Source organism: Homarus americanus, unplaced genomic scaffold, assembly GCF_018991925.1.
Source record: "Homarus americanus isolate GMGI-L3 unplaced genomic scaffold, GMGI_Hamer_2.0 scaffold48088, whole genome shotgun sequence".
NCBI classification, from domain to species: Eukaryota; Metazoa; Arthropoda; class Malacostraca; order Decapoda; family Nephropidae; genus Homarus; species Homarus americanus.
Genome location: NW_024719965.1, coordinates 899,234 through 918,424, shown reverse-complemented (window position 1 = coordinate 918,424; position 19,191 = coordinate 899,234). Strand labels below are relative to the sequence as shown.

Sequence of the window (19,191 nt, the reverse complement as noted above, 5' to 3'; positions counted from 1 at the left end):
ATTAATGTAAGACGTCTGGTGCCGAGCGGGGTAACCAACATTTTCGTTGTTCTTCTGACGAAGGCCAATTCATTTGTATGTTTTTTACCAGTATGCTTTATAAGGAATAAATTAATTAAGACATGTTATGGTTTCACCCTTCTTTCCCCTTATCGATCTGGTCAATGAAAAACCTAACCCAATGCCTAGTCCACTCTGCACGCTACCTGATGAAATACATACTGTCCAGAGGGGGTCTGGTGGCAGCGACCCTTAGAAATTAAGATTAGAGTTAAGTATTCCCCTTTAGAATTAGTGACCCCAGTCTGGCAGTATATTCTTGTTCTTCATTATCATCGTCAGCACCACCATCTTCTTCATCTGCTCTCACTATTTTCTCCAACTCGGCATCAGTCAGAGTTTCCCTGTGCCCTTCAATTAACTCCTCGAATTCCTGCTAGACCATGTCTTCAAACCCATCACCGCCTACAGCCCTGGCCACCGTCACGATGGGCTTAACTTCAGAGTCAATCTTAGGATATCCTTTGAAGTCACGCACACAGTCACTCCACAGTGCCCGCCAACACGAATTAACCGACTTTGGTTTCAGTGCACCCATGGCCTCTTTCACAAAAGTGATGCAATTGGCAATTTTGAATTCCTTCCAGCATGCCATAACACTGTTGTTAGTGCCGTCTTCCATGGTATTGCGAATGCGGACGAATGTGAGGCTTGTGCACGCTGCCTTAAAGCACCGAATCACGCCCTGGTCAAGAGGCTGGAGGATGGAGGTGGTGTTGGGTAGCAGGAACACTACCTCGATGTCATCGTCAGCGAATTTTATGGCATCCGGGTGGCCTGGTGCATTGTCAACGACCACCAACACCTTGAAAGACAGGCTGAGCTTCTCTAGGTTGCTCTTTACTTCGGGGATAAAACATTTGTGGAACCACTCAAGGAAAAGCAAGGAAAAGCATTGCTGTCACCCAGGCTTTCTTGTTTGACTGCCAGTAGACAGGGAGGAGATTCTTATTTTTTCCCTTCAGAGCACAAGGGTTGGCAGACCTATAAATCATGCCTGGCTTTATCATATGCCCTGCTGCATTGCCACATAGTAGGACGGTGACACGGTCCTTTGCAGCCTTGAACCCAGGGACCTGTTTCTAAGACTTGGAAATGTAGGTTCTGGTTTGCATTTTCTCCCAAAAAACAAACCTGTTTCGTCAGTGTTGAAGACCTGCTCTGGAAGATATCTATTTTCCTAAATAAATTTCCTGAATTCGTCTGGGAACACCCGTGCAACTGCCTCGTCCCCCAATGCCGATTGGCCGGTGATTCTAATATTTTTCAGGTTGAAACGTGTTCTGAAACTGTTGAGCCAACCTGCACTAGCTTTAAAATTCTTCTCAGAGCTGGTGGATGCTTTGCCCTGAGAAACCTAAGATTTAAACTGGTCATAAAGACTCAGTGCCTTCTCCCAGAGCATGTTGCCGTCGATGGGGACACATTTCTGGTTCATATCCTCTACCCAGAAGTTTAATTCCTTCTCCACCTTCAGTAGAGTTACATCTCTAACCTGGCTAGTCACCTTACCAGTAAATGAGGCACTTTCAGACACGGTTTCACGAATTTCATTCTCCCGAATCTTAATGGACCTCACGCTTGATTCGTTGCGTCCATACCTCTGTGCCACAGCAGCGACCGACATCCCACCCTTTATTAAGTCTAAAAAGGCCACTTTTTCTTCCAGGGTCATCACAGAGCGTTGTTTCTTTGCTGGGAGACCAGAGGTAGGGGTTGGCTTGTGTTTGGGCATTATGAACGTGTATGAGAGGTCTAAGCGCACTAAATTGACACAGACGAGGCAGGTGTTACTCCGACAATACCCACGCAGCAACTGAAGACCGAGAGCTTAGATAGCTGGGGTGGAGCTTTGGCGGGCTAGCGTTTGGCGTGCTTACGACCCATTTTGAAAATTTGGAATTTGGAGTTTGAAATTGGAAATTGTAACCTAACCCACGGGGGAATCCGCGTATAGTTGAAACCACGTAAGAAAAATGCGAGTCTACTGTAACTCATTACCACAACTTATATAATTCTTTTATGCATTCTTACACTTACAGTACTACCTTCTTACTACTTTATTGTTATAAGTATGTTAAATTAGGTGTAAATGGTAAAGGTGACAGTTGGCATTGGTAGTCAGTTGATGAACAACCATTAGAGGGAGAACATGCACCTGCTTCTCAACTGTATTTTTATTTTATGAGGCACATTACCCACCCTACCTCTCATGGAGGGATAAAAAATACTGTAGTGCATTACTACATAAGAACATGAGAATGGAGGAAACTGCAGCCCATACTGGGCAGTCCATACTATTGGCCCATACTGGGCAGTCCCATTTACACCCAACCCCTATTGCTCAAAAATCCATCCAGCCTATGTTTGAAGTTATATTCAAAACTATGGAAATGCATAAGGAATGCACACACATACACACACAATATATTTTGTATAAACACAGTTTATTTTTTGACTGATTAATTTCCCCCAGAAAATTATATAATAATTTTGTTTATAGTAGTTAATTGTTTAAAGTGATTCATATTTTTCATCAATTTATAAGAGTTTCTGTACAAAAGACCAGCCCAAGTATCACGAACTGGAACCCTTGTGATAAACCGCCAATGCACCCAAACTAGTAATAAGTATAGTAATTCTCTTTCATTTCAAGGCTACCAAGCATTACTCATTAAAGAGCCAGGGCAAATTAATCAGACAAAAAATGCAACTCTTGTAATATGTATCTATAATGTTTATGACTAAAAAGAAATGCAGTAATTAGGATTTGATTTCTGCACATTTATTTATAGAAGGGCAACTTACCTAATGAATCAGTTTCAGACCCTTTATCTATTCTGTTGACACGATTGTCAATAACACGTCTGGCAAACTCCAGGCTACCCAACTGCTGCTTAACCTCTGTGCCTTCATCTCGGCCTCCAGAATCCTGTGATCTCTGGAGAAAGAACCAATGAAGAATAAAAATAACATGAAAATTATGTATATTCTATCCTTGAAATGTGAATATATTTCCACGCTTTCTGGTATTTTCCTGCTGTGTTGTATGGTGACTAGACTTGAGCAAACATAGGCTTTTCCTTCAGTCCCTTCTTTCAATTCATTCACTTTAATGCTATAAAAGTGTTCTGATTTGGTGTTACCCTTTGTGATTGCAACCTATTGATGTACCTGGTTTACTTACCCACCAACAGCATGCTTAACCCCCTAAAATGAATAGACTATCATCACCATGTTCGCAGGTCACTCGTGTTCAGTGCTGTATCCTGGATATTAAACCCCCTCACTTTCAGTGTGTCCTCCACCTCATCACCACTATGTCAAAAAAAAAAAAAACCCCAGGATTTTCAGTTATTCAAGCACACCACTACTTCCTGGACATTCATCCATTCACTCCTGGTATGTTCCTCATCACACCCTTCTACAGTACCTCCTTCTTGGTCTTCCCCTCCCACTACTATTGCAGTACAATATGCCTCTTAATTATACACTCCTTTTGTTTTTGTTTCTCACAAATCTTTCTCTTTCCACTTTCTCAGCATATGTTAGGCATCTTAACAAAACCTGTTCATATCTCCTTATTTTAGTTCTCAGTAATCCCTGCACCTCAATTACCTAAATATTGCTCTGAAGTAATTAATTTCCACTGCTTCCATATTATTTCTTCTTTTTTTATCCAAAGTCCATGCTTCACACCTCTGTAATAATGTCAGCTCTAAGTTTGCATTGTACATTTCTATCTCTTCTACTCCATGGATTTCTTGCCAACTTTTCCCCCTGCTATTATATGATTCATCCATACAGTAGTTCCATTTGCTAATACATCCACTATCAAACACCTAAACCATCTTCCTTCATCAATTCCACCTCCATTCAAATTACAGTACAGTCAACCCTCTCTTTACGCGGTCCCACTTTACGCGTTTCCACGTTTACGCGGTACCCTGCCAAACACGGAATGCTCACTTTCCACGGTGTGTGTACCCTTTTACGCGGAGAGCTGCGCGAGCAGGGTGCGCACAAGGTCGTCCAGTCATCAAAACATTACCGAGTTCTTCATCCGCCACCCACCACAGCTGGCCCAAGTCAGTGATAGTGATAATGATAGTGAGGATATGGACTTAGAGGGGTTTGACAAAGAGGCCCTGCAAGTCTCTGTGGTGGATAGTGATACAATTGATACAAGTGATACAGGTGAGGGCCAATAATCTGCCCTCTGCCTCGGAACCAACCCCCCATCCCCGTGTGCCCAGCCATCTTTTCTACTAATGTAATGTTAAAAAACCTAATATTATTGATATTTCTCTTAATTATTAATTGCGTGTGCATACCATCATAAAATTAAGAAGTTATTTTTACTACAACGTAGGTATTGTGTCTGAAAAAGTGGAGTTTGGGGGTCGGCCCGGTCTCTATTTCAATTAATCCCATTTGTTATGTTGTTCACTTTACGCGTTTCTCACTTTACGCGGGCCGCCGTGGGTTCAATTGACCGCGTAAAGTGAGGGTTCACTGTACAGTATTTATTTTCCCTTGTTTTCCTTTTCTATTTTCATTTCTATAATTCATTTACCTTTACACTTGTACAGTACTCTTAACTTTTTCCTACACGTTACTACACACTTGTCCAAACTCAGTCATTAAAATTTGCATCTTTTCTCTCGTATCATCTTGTGTCCCTTATTCCAATCAATTACAGTATTGTACTTTATTCTCACCATTGCTTTCATCCCTCTTAGAATCCCATCCAAGAAAATACAGTAGTATTAAAAAATTAAGGTGACATCATAAGTCCTAACAGTCCTACTCTCACTGAAAATCTCTTCTTCCTGAAACACCCAACAATTTTCAACATTATCAATACTTCCCAAATAACTGTACTACATGTATGGGACTGTTTATCTGGCATCCCAGTATCCATAAGGTTCCAAAAGCCAGCTGTATTTTTGGGTAGATACAGTGTACTTACATGTATTTTTTTTTTTTTAATCCTTTACATGAACACAATCCTATACTGTATACAGAAAGTGCAAAAATAAATAGTTATAATAAGGTACAAGCATTTAAGTATCTACAGGTAATAGGGTCAGCAGCGCAGAGCACCATTGCTAGGGACACTGCTGTGTTGCAACGGTGAGCGGCAGTGGAGACTATGCCGCAGTGTGTATAGTACACTAACTTGTACCATTTTTGTTCTTTTTATGTATTTATTATTGCTATTTATATGTTTTCATTATTGCTGTTTACATGCTTACAATCTTAAAGATTTATCTTACATTGTACAGTGATATCACCACTAGCCACAATAATTGGTGCAGAGCTCTTCTGGGGATGAGGGATTTCTGGGTAACGAGACAACTCTCTCAAACCCAGAAAAATTCCACATCCCCGGAATGTTTCTGGGTACTGGGGCAAAAAAATTATATATAACACAAATATAAAGAAACTAAGACAGCTTGCAAAGATATAGAATAACAACAATCTATCCTACTTACCAAATTTGCCATCTCTTTGACAACTAGACTTCTTATGGCATCTAATTCTTCCAAGTTACTTGTTGTTTTTATCACATTAACAAAGAGTTCACTTGTTATTGGAATATCTGTACACTGAAAGTAAAGGAAACAAAATATTAACTCCAAATAAGTTTGGTATTTCATATTGAACAACGAATGAACATTTCCTGGAGTTTAATGTTATTAATTTAAAAAGGTCCAAAGAAGTAAATACGTGTGGTTTTAGTAATTTCCCAAGTACTGTACAGTACTACTATCACAAGTTAAATGCAAATATAGTTACATCAAAGCAATTCCTAGCATTTAATAAATCGAAGGAAATGTTGAAAGCCTACCGAGAATTAATTTTGCACTAACACGTGATACAGTAGAATAAGAGTACTACACTTACAGCCCATATAATAAAGAGTACAGTAAACCCTCAAAAGTCCAGACAATTTGGGGGGAAGGAAAGTCATGACTTGCAGGTTGTCTGGGCTTTTACCAAATGAGGATTCTGGGGGCCACTGTGATCTAAGCAGCCACTCACTAGCCTCCTGATGACCCTTAAATTTGAATTTTTTAATAAAATATATTACCTTATTATTAAAATATGTACAGTAATGTACAGTAAGTCCTCGTTTAATGGTGCCCCCGACAACGTTGTTTCACCCTCTCTCACCCAGTCAGAGCAGGTGGAGGAGCCACCCTCCGGGTCTCAGTGACTCGCCACCCTCCGGGTCTCAGTGACTCGCCACCTTCCTCCTCTCCCGCCCTCCTCCTCTCCCACTACCCACCACACACTCGCTCCACCTCCGCCCATCAGTGAGTACAATACAAAATGATTTAGTTTATTTATCTTTTTGGATGTATAATATATACTTATTTCTATAAACATTCCATTGAATTTATGTACAGTAAACCCTCAAAGATCTGGACCCGGGAAATCCGGACAAAAAATTGGGGGGTTCTGGGCTAAGAAGCCTCCTAGAAGTTTCCCTAAGAAACATTCACAAACCAGAGCAAAGAACATTTTAGGCCCTGGGGCGCTGCTTGACCTGTCAGTTGCTTGGAGACAGGTGCTCGAGGAAGTGGGAAACATAAACAAAGTTGACAATTGTTGTTTGTAGGAATACTATTTCATTCACTCTAGTAATGATGCAATGTTTCTTATTATGTTATCATAGGTAAATGCATAGTTTATATATTGTAATTTGTTTTTCACAACATTAGTACTGTATTTTTGGAGTTTCTCATATCATTTATTATTCGCAGGAAAATCCAGACAATCGTTTTTCCAGACAGATGGTCCTCCCTTTTAGTTCGGATCTTCGAGGGTTCACTATATACAGGTATGTAATGTATTTTATGGGGCAAAGGGAGGCTGGGGAATGTAACTCCCGTATTTTATCTATTTCTTACGGGGAAAATTTATTGCGTTAATGTTGTTTCCATTAATGTTGCAGTTTTCAGGAACGGAACCACAACGTTAAGAGAGGACTTAGTGTATTGTCTTTAATGGGGATACTGAACAGTGGTCTAATCAGATTTGATATAGGCCTGACAAGAGCTAATAGGTACAAGAGATGACACTTTATGTGTAAACATGCTGGAGGTGGGAGAGTGGGACTAGGACAGGCCGTTCACACATTTGTATTCGTTTTTATTTATTCATTATATTCTCATATGATCAGCCTATTAATGTACAGTAATGTTTCATCATAAAAAATATGACACAGTATTAAACAATAGAAAAATCAATATATAATTTGAAATTTGACTTCAAAATAAAAAGACAAACCAAATCAAAGGTAATCTCTTCCCTGATCACTGGGTGGGGTTTAAATAATCTTGGGGCGGCAGTGCATGCTGCGTGCCAACAAAATATTTTCAAGTGCCACCGTGGGCACGCGTGCCATAGGTTCGCCACCCCTGGTCTAGACTATCCATTTGAAATCTGGACTTTCAGGGTCCAGTCTTTCTAGGGTTTACTGTACTGCCCTTACAGCCCATATAATCATATAAAAAGAGTGCTGTAAGCTGTACAGTAAAACCTGGATAACTCGGCATTTGATAATTCAGAATTTCATATAACTCAGGAAGGATATACTCTGGATTTTTTTTAAATAATTCGGAAAAAACGAGTTATATAAAATCTTGGAAAATCTCAAAATATTTAGTATACACTTATCCCCCTGTACAGTATTTGTGAATTCATTTATTCAAGATTTGCAATCGAAATTCAGCTATCTGTGAGGCTGTTAGAAATTTTTTGACTGACCATTGACAGATGAGCATCTCCCACACACACACTCACTAGTTATTCAGTTCTCTCATGTGTGTCGCACCGTTCTCCCCCTCTCACTCCAACCAGTACATGACGCGGAAAGGAAGAGTGCTGTAGCACCCCAATATTTTGGGTGTAAAGTTCTATACATTGCACCACAGAGTATCTAGGGCACCAGAATTAATATTTAACACTCCCTGGTAAAATTTGGTTCCTGCTGTACTGACCTGCTAACACTCAACAACCTTCCTCATTCATGTTAGACCACTGTATGCAGAACATCTCCACTATTATGGTAAATCTAATGTCGTAGACTTTATTTAATTTACAGTGCAATTCATTTTATCCGAATTCCAACTATCTAATTTACCCCAACAATGCGAATGCAACTGAAGTCATTTATTCGCGTGTCTGACACCAGTAGCGCTATAACCACTTTTTTTTTAATTACTAAAAAACAATAAAACTGATACACACAATATCATAACATACAATAGCACATTTTATAAAAAAAATAGCTCCTTCCACAATCAAACCATTATCTAAGCAATGCCACACAGTTCAGCCAGGCAGTCAACCAGCTGTCTGAGATATAAGAACATAAGAAAATAAGGCGTCTGCAATAGGCCGGTTGGACTGTGCATGGCAGCTCCTGTCGGAGTTACAACCACCCTCTATCGTCCATGAATCCATCTACTCTCCTTTTAAAACTTTCCAGTGCCCCAGAACTTACTACAAAGTTGCTAAGCTTGTTCCACTCATCTACCACCCAATTTGTGAACCAGTTTCTTCCTATCTCCCTCCTAAACCTAAACTTATCCAACTTAAATCCGTTGCTACGAGTCCTATCCTGCTCGGATATTATAAGAACTTTCTCTATATCTCTTTTATTGATTCCTTTCACCCACTTAAATACTTCAATCATATCTCCTTGCACTCTTCATCTTTCTAGGGAATGCAAGTTTAGTTTCTTTAATCTATCTTGATAGGGGAGGTTTCTAAGTCCCAGAATCATTTTTTGTCATTCTTCGCTGCACCGACTCCAGTGAGTTGATATCCATTCAATAATAGGGGCACCAGAACTGAACAACATAGTCGAGGTGCGGCTTGACTAGCGCAAGATATAGTTGCAATATGACCTCCGCACACTTATTACTTGCACTTCTAGATATAAAACCTAATACTCTGTTTGCCTTATTTCGAACATTAACACACTGTTTTTTTAGGCCAAAGGTCCGGGCTTACAAGAACCACTAGGTCTCATTCACAAGTCAACTTCTCTCGTTCGATGTTGTTAAGGCTGTATACATATACAGTATTTGTTCTTCCAATGTGTGTGTGTGCTGTGATGTCACATGAGGGGGAGGGAGGTGAGTCAGTCATGCAATACAGCTCACTGCACACACACACACACACACACACACACACACACACACACACACACACACACACACACACACACACACACACACACACACACACACACACACACACACACACACACACACACACACACACACACACACACACACACACACACACACACACACACACACACACACACACACACACACACACACACACACACACACACACACACACAGACGAATCCCTATCATCACGCCTAGCAAGCATAAGAAAGTCAAGCCAGTGCCTGAAAGACAGTGTGCTCGCTATGAAGTGCCGCGACTATGGTACAGCCTACCATCCCTATTGCTGTCCAATGTCACATCTTTATGCAACAAGGTGGAGGAGGTCAGTGTCACAGTGATGTCCGTTGGTGCAGGTATTGTGGCGATTACCGAGGCGTGGCAAATTGTTCCTGAGATCTGTGCCATGGAAAACTATGAGTTATTTCACCACCTTAGAAAAGACAGGAGCGGTGGGGGTGTAGTGCTGTACTGTCGCAGTGACCTTAAACCATCACGCCTAGGTGTTAATGTACCTGAGGATGTAGAAGCTTTGTGGGTTCAGGTCACTCCCACCTCCCACCCTCGCCAGCTTGCCTCCCTCATTGTTTGTGTTTGTTATCACCCCCCCCCCTCCACGCACCAACCGCCAATGTACTGATTACTCATATAATAGACACTGCTGACTCCCTGAGATCCAGATTTCTATCTGCTAAACTAGTGATATGCGGTGACTCTAATGAGTTAGACATCAGTAACATCACCCAACACCTCCACCTTGCACAAGTTGACTTTCCCACACATGGGGCACATGGGGAACAGCCCCCACCTGTCTCCACTGTGGTCACCTACACCTACCATCTCACGACTGCCAGTTGTCACCAGGACTTACCGACCTACCTCTGACTCTGCCATGCGGAGTTCCGGACAATGGGTGACCCGGTATCCCTGGACTGAAGTGGTCACGTTAGACGATGTGCAGAACAAGTGGGATAATTACCTGGACACTATCACCAAAGCCTACCACCACTTCTTTCCAGCCAAGACACTGAGGATCCACCCCGATGGTGTCCCCGTATCAAAAGACTAATTGAGCAGCGCAACAAGGCATACTACACCAACAACCACCTATACAAATGTCTACGTAACCAGGTCATCAGGGAAATCAAGTCGGCCAAAAAGTCTTATTATCCCAGGAAAGTGCACGGCCTCAAGGAGGTCGGCATCGGTCAGTGGTACTCCAAGGTAAAAGATCTCTGTGGTCTTAACCGTCAGTCTCCCACACTTCCTTTCATCTCACATATACCTAGTGAGGAGGCAGCTAAGATAATTAATAACCACTTTGCTACCATATGTCATATCCGACCCAGTCTTGACCTCACTCTCCTCCCGGCTTACTTACCTTCCCCCTCCCAGTGTTCAACCATTTGAAATCGCCAACAAACTCCTGAAATTTAAATCCAAATGCTTCACAACCCCAATTGACCTCTGTTCTATTAATTATTAATGCATCCCTCAGACAAAGCAAATGCCCTAATGAATGGAAAACCGCATTTGTCACCCCTATCCCCACAGTCCCCTAACAACCTCAGGCCAGTTGCCATTACCCCCATACCCAGTCTACTCTGTGAAGACTTTGTTTTTGAGTGGGCATTTGCTAGAATTTATCAGTCAATTGATCCACAGCAATTTGGCAACATGAGGACCTCCTCTACATCACACTGCTTAGTTAGTTTCCTGGATTTCCTGCACAAAAACCTGCAGAAATGTAAGACATCACTGGCCATTGCCCTTGTTGACTTCAGGAAGGCTTTTGACCTTGTTGATCACGGCACTGTTATCAACAAGGCCATTGCACTAGGGCTGCCCACCAACCTGGTCTCATGGCTCAATGATTTCTTGAGTGAACATCGCCAGGCAGTCTGATACCAAGGTTCTGTCTCCACATTCCAACACCTCACCTGCGGTGTTCCCCAGGGGACCAAGATGGAACCACTGTGCTTCCTGATCCTGATCAACGACGCTCTATCGGACACTCCTCACAGGTGGAAGTACGTGGATGACTGCACTGTGGGGGTTACAGTGGACAACACCTCACCGGACTACTCATCGCTACAAGGCACCCTGGACAGGCTACAGGCATGGACTACGGAGAACAAAGTCACCATCAACCACACCAAAACCGTAGTCATGCACATCAATACCGCCACCACACCAATGCAAGCTCCAGCAGTCCAAGTGGGTGCCCATCCTCTCCAGTTAGTGCAGTCTGCCAAACTCCTGGGTGTTACCATAGACCACAAACTGGACTGGAAGGCCCATGTAAACAACACAATCAAGGCAGCCTCGTACCGACTCTACATGCTACGACAACTAAGATCACTTGGGGCACCCACGCCAGAGCTGAGGACTATCTACAATGCCTTTATTCTCCCCAAACTAACGTATGCCTCACCAGCCTGGTCATCTTCTCTCAACTCTACCCAACAACGTCAGCTAGAGAAGGTGCAGAAAAGGGCCTGCAGAATCATGCTTGGCACAGACTACTCCAGCTACAACAATGCTCTCTCCACCCTGGAAATGCCATCCCTCAGTGACCTCCACCACCAAGCAGTAGCAAGGTTTGGCAGTGGACTACTGCATAATCTTCGTCATCGCCACCTCCTGCGACCGGCAGTCCCCCGCCCACCTCGCCACTACAACAAAATTCAGCCCGCACTGATAGATATAAGAATAGCACCATCCCATCTATTGTTAAAATAATGAACAACTCCTGATTTGTGTACTGTACAGCCCTGTAAATGTATTCAACGCATATTATTATGTCTAAATCAAATTTAAGTCTGTATAATTTCAGCCACCGGCTGCAACTCTATTAAGAAACCGTTTATTATTATTATTATTATTACACGCACGCACGCACACACACACACACATCCCTCAGTGACCTCCACCACCAAGCACTAGCAAGGTTTGGCAGTGGACTACTGCACCATCCTCATCATCGCCACCTCCTGCCACCGGCAGTCCCCCGCCCACCTCGCGCAGTCCGCCACTACAACAAAATTCAGCCCATAAGAGCCCGCACTGATAGATATAAGAATAGCACCATCCCATCTATTGCTAAAATAATAAACAACTCCTGATTTATGTACTGCACAGTCCTGTAAATGTATTCAACGCATATCATTATGTCTAAATCAAATGTAAATTTGTATATTTTCAGCCACCAGCTGCAACTCTATTAATAAACCGTTTATTATTATTTATTATTCACACACACACACACACACACATGCACACATGCATGCATGCACGCACACACATGCACGCACACGCAGTCACGCACACACATGCACGCACACGCAGTCACGCACACACAAGCACGTACACACACACACACACACACACACACACATATACGGCTAGGAGACTTTTTTAACTGTACAGTATCTCAAAACTCAATCCATACATTTCTGATTCCATTAACACAAATTTCTGTAACTCGAGCTTCCTTAACTGAAAGGATACATGTATTGCAGTTACAACCCATATAATAAGAGTTCAGGTATTGCACTTACAGCCCATATAATAAGAGTATTGATATAGTCTGGGTCAGAGATGAGGGAAACAACAGGCATGATGACAGATGATACCAGGATCTCCACAACAGCAGCACATAAAGGGGCATTCGAGAAGTCTTCAGGGGGTAGAATATAGTACAGAATGGTCTCCACTAAGTCACTTAAATAATCTGTTGAGAGAAGGTTTCAATTAGTTGTTTAATTCTAACGTCATCAATGTTATTTCTCTAAATGTATGAATAAATTATATCGGCATTGATTCAGCCTACACTGAAAGGTTAACATATGTCAACTAAATGCTGTTGGACAGTACAGATAGAAAAGCATAAAATGCAAAATCTGAATAAGATTAAGAATAAAGAAACCATCATTAGTAAAGGATTACCAAATACAGTACAGTAAGTCCTCGCTAACGTTCAGGTTACATTCCTAAAAATGCGACGTTATACGAAACAACGTTAAGCGGATCAATTTTCCCCATAAGAAATAGATAAAATACATGAGTTACATTCCTGAACCTCCCTTGGCCCCATGAAATACATTACATAAACAAAAAATCATTGTGATTTCTATGGAAAATAATGCATACATATACAACTACTAAGTTTGTGGTGGTACTCACCGATGGGCGGAGGTGGTAGAGCGAGTGTGTGGTGGGTAGTGAAGCAGAGGAAGCGGATGGCGGAAGGGGAGGAGTATGGCAGGAGCGGAGGAGGAAGGTGGGAGCAAAGGAGGGTAGTGACTCACTGAGACTCTACGTCAAACTGAAAGAGCATAGCGCGGCCAGACAAGAGAGGGTGATGCACCATAAACTGTAGTCTGTGACGACACAAAATGACGTAGTATCAGATCACCGGGACGTTAAACGAACTTTTGGTCTCTAAAGTTTAGTGACATAGTACTGAAACAACGTTATGCGGGACAACATTAAGCGAGGACTTACTGTATTAAATAGTCCATATTTTAACTGAATTTGTCAAGAATTAGTTGTCTATATTAAATATCATTACTTTTCTCCCACTTTCAAGTGGGGCAGATTAAGGGGTATAGAAACCTCAAAGAAAGTGGTGAATGTTGGAGGAGAGCAGTGCAGGACATATCTAAAATGACTGGAAAGGGATAAAACAACAGGGAGAAATATCCATACATACTTGCTCATATCCTTAATTTACATGCACAGTATCCAAAGGGAATCTTTTATCCTTATATTTCACAATATCTCATTAATTCACTGTGCATAAAAAGGTGAACAGTCTGTCAAGCAGTGGTTACATGTGTAAACAGCTAACGTTCTAAAATCACTGCATCCTTTCAGTTGTTATTTTGCCTCTACAGGTATACCCCAAAAACCAATGCCCCAATAACCGCCGATTCACATAATCAACGATTACATATAGGGAAAATACCCCACAAGTTTAGTTGATACCTGGGATTCTGGGATCAGGAGATGAGCATTGGTTATCAGGGTATGCCAGGTATACTGAAATACACATTGAATGAAAATACTTGTGATAACTTGCTTCCCTTTTGTATGTACACAGGAACCTTCTAGATGCACAGATGCATCAGTCGTTAAATGAATGTGTATGTGTGGGAATATCATCTATATATCAGTTCACCTCGCAATGTAAGTAATATATTTAATTATCACTGCATTATTTACTTTATTACTATCACTGTTTGTACATTTAAAAAATATTTGTTTGCACAGTTGGTTGGAATAATGAGGAACAATCCTCGGATCATACAAAAACTGAACAGAAAATTAATGAATAATCGAACACAAAAATTTGGAAACTGTCGAATAATGTCAAAATGTACTGTATACTATTATATAGTAAAGTACAGTATTTTATAGTTTTATAACATACATTACACAGTAGAACGTTGATATAACACGAGATACGTTCCAAGAGAGGTCATTTTAAACCGAATTCGCACTAAATAGAAGTGTTGTTTCAATGGAATAATTTAATTTGGTACTTGAGAGAGACACAAAATACTAAAAAGACTGAGAGTCTACCCAGATGCACCTCAGCCCATCTCCAAGAATAAACAAAACATTGTTTTTTGTAGTATTATGTTAAAACACACACTCATAAATCAACACAGCTAAAATTAAGGGATGCGAAAAGGACTGTTTACTAGCGATCAGCTGATGTGAGAGGGTGGTCGCACTGGCACCGCGCACCACCTGCCTCTCGTCTGACTCACCAAGCACTTTCACTTTCCTGTCAACTTATTTTTTAATGACTTTTTGCTATCAAAAATAGATTTTCACTCAACTTTAGTTAGGCAATTCATCCTATGAAGATGCAGAGCCTAACTCCACCAGCTCATCATCCCCATCACTGTCCAAATTGGAGCCTCACACTTGAAGCACCATTTTCTTGCTACAGTGCTTCCAGCACCTTGATTTTCTGCTCCAGTGTAATTGCTTGCCTTGATTTCTTGGCCTTTGGGGTAGTTAATGTAGTAGCTGGCCTCTTGGACATAGTGGTGATGGTTGATACACGTGGTAGAAGAAGATAGTGTTACACAATATGTCCGTTCAGTAGAGCGTCAGTACAAGAACTGTGGATGTGGGAGGGTAGCGGGCAGCCGCGTAGCCTGCCCAGAAACGCGTCTAGCGGGAAACATTAGGCGCAAAATTTAAAATAGTGTGAATTTCCATATGATGCGATAGACTGACTCACATAAAATAGGAAAGATTTGCTTTAAATTAATATATTGTCCTTAATTGTGGGTGTCACTTTAACTCAATAATTTTAAATTGAATCGCTCTAAATCGACGTTATACTGTACTATAAAACTATATACAGTCATGCGCCGGTTAACGTCCAACTGAACAACGTCCGATCGCAAATACGTCCGTGACCCCCCCCAAAAAAAACCACAACACTTCCGTGACGCCTGCTGGACCACCACTCCACGACCCCCTGACGGAGACACGATGATCCTCCCCATACTGGCCAGATATTATGTATTAAAGGAATATCCTTCCTTCCTTAGGCTTTAGTAAGCATTTGCCTCCAGGTGTAATGTTAACCTACATCTATTGAGGATAAAATCTTTCACCTACAAATTGACAATAACACATTTGCTGTAATCAGACATATCTAGTTGCCTCAACAATTGCAACCCCAGTTGCAATTGGGGTTGCAATTTCAAATTCTGTGTCATTACTAAGGAATAACGAAGTCTCTGGTGCACTCTAAGATTGAGAGAAAACGGAGGACTCAGGCATCCTGAAGCGAGAGAAAACAGACTCCTATGATGGGGGACACAAGCACTCGCACATGCCACTCATACTGACAGACTTGACACTCACTTGACAAGTTTTACCAACCATTAGTTGTGTACGTTATCCAGTGAATTTAGTCAATATTGTACAGTACAAGTACACTGCAATATAGTGGCCCCTCGGTTAACAATGGACCTAAGTGCAAACCTGTACTGTACATGTACTAAATGATTACGGTACTAAAATTGTTATGTCTATTGCAAATATAGCTTGTTTATACAGGTATTCAAATAAATCACTATCTTACAAGAATCCCAGCAATGTAAGTTATATTCACCTAGGTCGTTTGGGTGGCAAATTATGAGAAGAGCTTAGTCACTCTTAAGTAATGATAAATAAACACCCAGGCCTTCAGCGCCAACTGTCAAATCATATTGCCTCACCTCCCGCTCCGCTCCCCTCCCCCCCCCCACACTCCCTCGCGTGGGGGTTTTTAGGCCTTAAGTTTTTCATATAATATCTCAGACTATAGGAGAATATAATTTGCATTGCTGAAATCCTTGCAAGACAGAGATTAATTTCAATATAAACGTCATATATTTTGTTCAAGAGAAAAAAATTGTAGTACATTAGTGTACAGTACAGTACTGTAGTACATTTTATAATATAAAGTTTTTCAACTGTATTTTTGGGTAGATTTACATAAATTTCTTCACTTATTTTCACCCATTTACATGCACACACCATACTAAAAGAAACGTAAAAGAAATAAATGACCTAAGTGCAAAGCTGGAGTGCACATGTACTAATTTGATTACGGTACTAAAATTGTTATGTCTAGTGCAAATTATAGGTTGTTTATATTTAAATTAATCACCATCTTACAAGAATCCCAGCAATGTAAATTATATTCACCCAGGTCATTTCACTGGCTTTTTATAAGAGAGAGGCTTAGTCACTTAAGAATTGATAAATAAACATGCTTAGACCTTGGGCCGGTGCCAACTGTCAAATGTACCACCTCACCTCCCGCTACCCTTCCCCCCATGCTCCCTCCCTTCCTCCCTCCCTCTCCCCCATCTGCCCAGCATAGCTGGAATCCTAGTAAGACAGTGAATAATTTTAATATAAATGTCATGTATTTTGCACAAGAGATAAAAATTAATCACTTGTATCACATTACAGTAGTGATTTAAGAGTAAGAGTGTATATGTACGTATATAGTACTCCACATACAAATAAGTATAAAGACAAAGTTTATGTGATGATCGGACAACGTCCATTTCGGTTAATGTCACGTTTCCAAGAAAGGTATCTAGGACGTTAACCGGCGCATGACTGTAATAAGAAAAACTAAGAGCATGGGTGTGTATGTGTGGGAAGTGAACACCTGTATTGAGGCAGTGAACTGTAACTGTGGCCAGCAGCACTCTCCCTCCCCCCTATGTGGCATGACAACATACAGGCAGCAGCCACACACATCTCTTTAGTCTTCAGTCAGCTTGGTGACTGCCCAGATGAACTGTGTTGCATGAATACTTTACCAGTATATGCGAGGAATAATTAAAAATAATAATATGTAGAAATAAAAATAATAGAAAACAGCTGAGATCCCCCCCCCCCCATGCCACTCCCTCCTCTCCTTTCCACTCCCCCTCCCTCATTCTGTAGGCTAACTGCTGAGCACATAAGAAATATATACAGGTACTCCTCGACTAACGACCTACTAGACCTTCGACCACCAGGACATACAACCGCTGCAGTCGTACCAAATTTTTTTCAAATTATGTATTTTCGAGTCCCAATGTTAGTGATTGCGCTGTGTACTGAAAAATTTTTCATTTGTAATTCCATTTAAAATGGCTGGCAAGCTTAAAAGTGAGAGTTTTGTGGTGCTGAGAAGAAAAAGAGACACCCATTTTAGATTTTCTATGTATTATTTTCGCATTTTCGACTTACGACCAATTCGACTTACAACCTGGATTTGGGTCCCTAACCCCGTTGTAAGTCAGGGACTGCCTGTATTACTTCTATGTTGTTGACCTTATGATAATTTTTGGGGCACATTCTGTATGAATGATTATATGGGCATGTAACAGCAAAAGAAAATTAAGAATATTACATATAAAATCTGCCAGAAACTATTAAGTGAGCAATAACAGCTCACAGCTCAGCTTCACCTGTTCTGTTAGCATCTGGGTGACGACTTGGCTACACAATTACATGCTATCTCCCTGGATATTATTCCTTGTTTAGGATATTATTTCTCGTTTTCCCCTCATCTATTGATCATTTCAATTAGTGATCGATTTTCAGGAACACATCCTGATCACTAAACGAGGGATACCTGTATCTACCTGAAACTATGAGTTGAAAAATAACCATAACATACTTCACACCTAGGCCTGGTAAGGAGAGGGCTAGGGGAATGTGGCTACATTACACAGTGATGAGTCTAACTTGGCAACATGCCACTATGATGGTAAAGAGTCGCAGACAAAACTCTTCATTTAAATCATGTTTTGTAGATTTAAAGTGGCATTCTTCTTCAGTAAATGAAGACCTGCTCTTTGTGTAGCAACATAATGAGAGAATCTAGGGGTACAGAAGGCAAGCCCAGGTTAAAGGAGCTTACTGATAAGGTTAGCATACTGTGTGCATGTACTGGGTAGCTATCATTCACCGTAAAAGACCCACAGAAATGCACGAATTTTAACCCCTCAAACATATTATGCATACAGTTTAATTCTCTACTTTCTGCATAAAAATTCAATCATAAAAGCTCAAGCTACAGTATATTCAAGTATATACGGCATGTGGTTGACATCTCTAAAACTTTTCTCAGGGTGGAACTTCATGAACAGGATTGAGATTTTACTAGATTTCTGTGGCCTGAAGATCCATAAAAGTTATATATGTAGTCCTTTGGCTACTAATCATTTTAAGTCACTTCACTTCAGATCATATTCTACAGTAGTCCCTTTTTATTATGTAGTACACTGCAGTATGGCGCAAGGCAGTCGAGTGGTACAGCACTCGCCTCCTGTTTCAGGGGCCGATTGTCTGATTCCTGGGCACTCCCAGTTCACCCAGCTGTAAATGGGAGCCT

General features: G+C 41.2%; 1 protein-coding gene across 4 annotated transcripts in view; it reads right to left on the bottom strand.

Moving 5' to 3' along the window:
- The window catches only part of LOC121860346 (sorting nexin-13-like), a 65,199-nt gene that overhangs the window by 15,152 nt on the left and 30,856 nt on the right, over nt 1-19,191 (bottom strand). For all 4 annotated transcript variants that reach the window (XM_042357427.1, XM_042357426.1, XM_042357429.1 and 1 more), the window contains 3 exons: nt 12,836-13,008; nt 5,559-5,672; nt 2,869-3,001 (listed from right to left, as the gene is read on the bottom strand). In XM_042357427.1, coding sequence (XP_042213361.1) covers nt 2,869-3,001; nt 5,559-5,672; nt 12,836-13,008 — 420 coding nt within the window. The remainder of the gene's footprint in view (nt 1-2,868; nt 3,002-5,558; nt 5,673-12,835; nt 13,009-19,191) is intronic.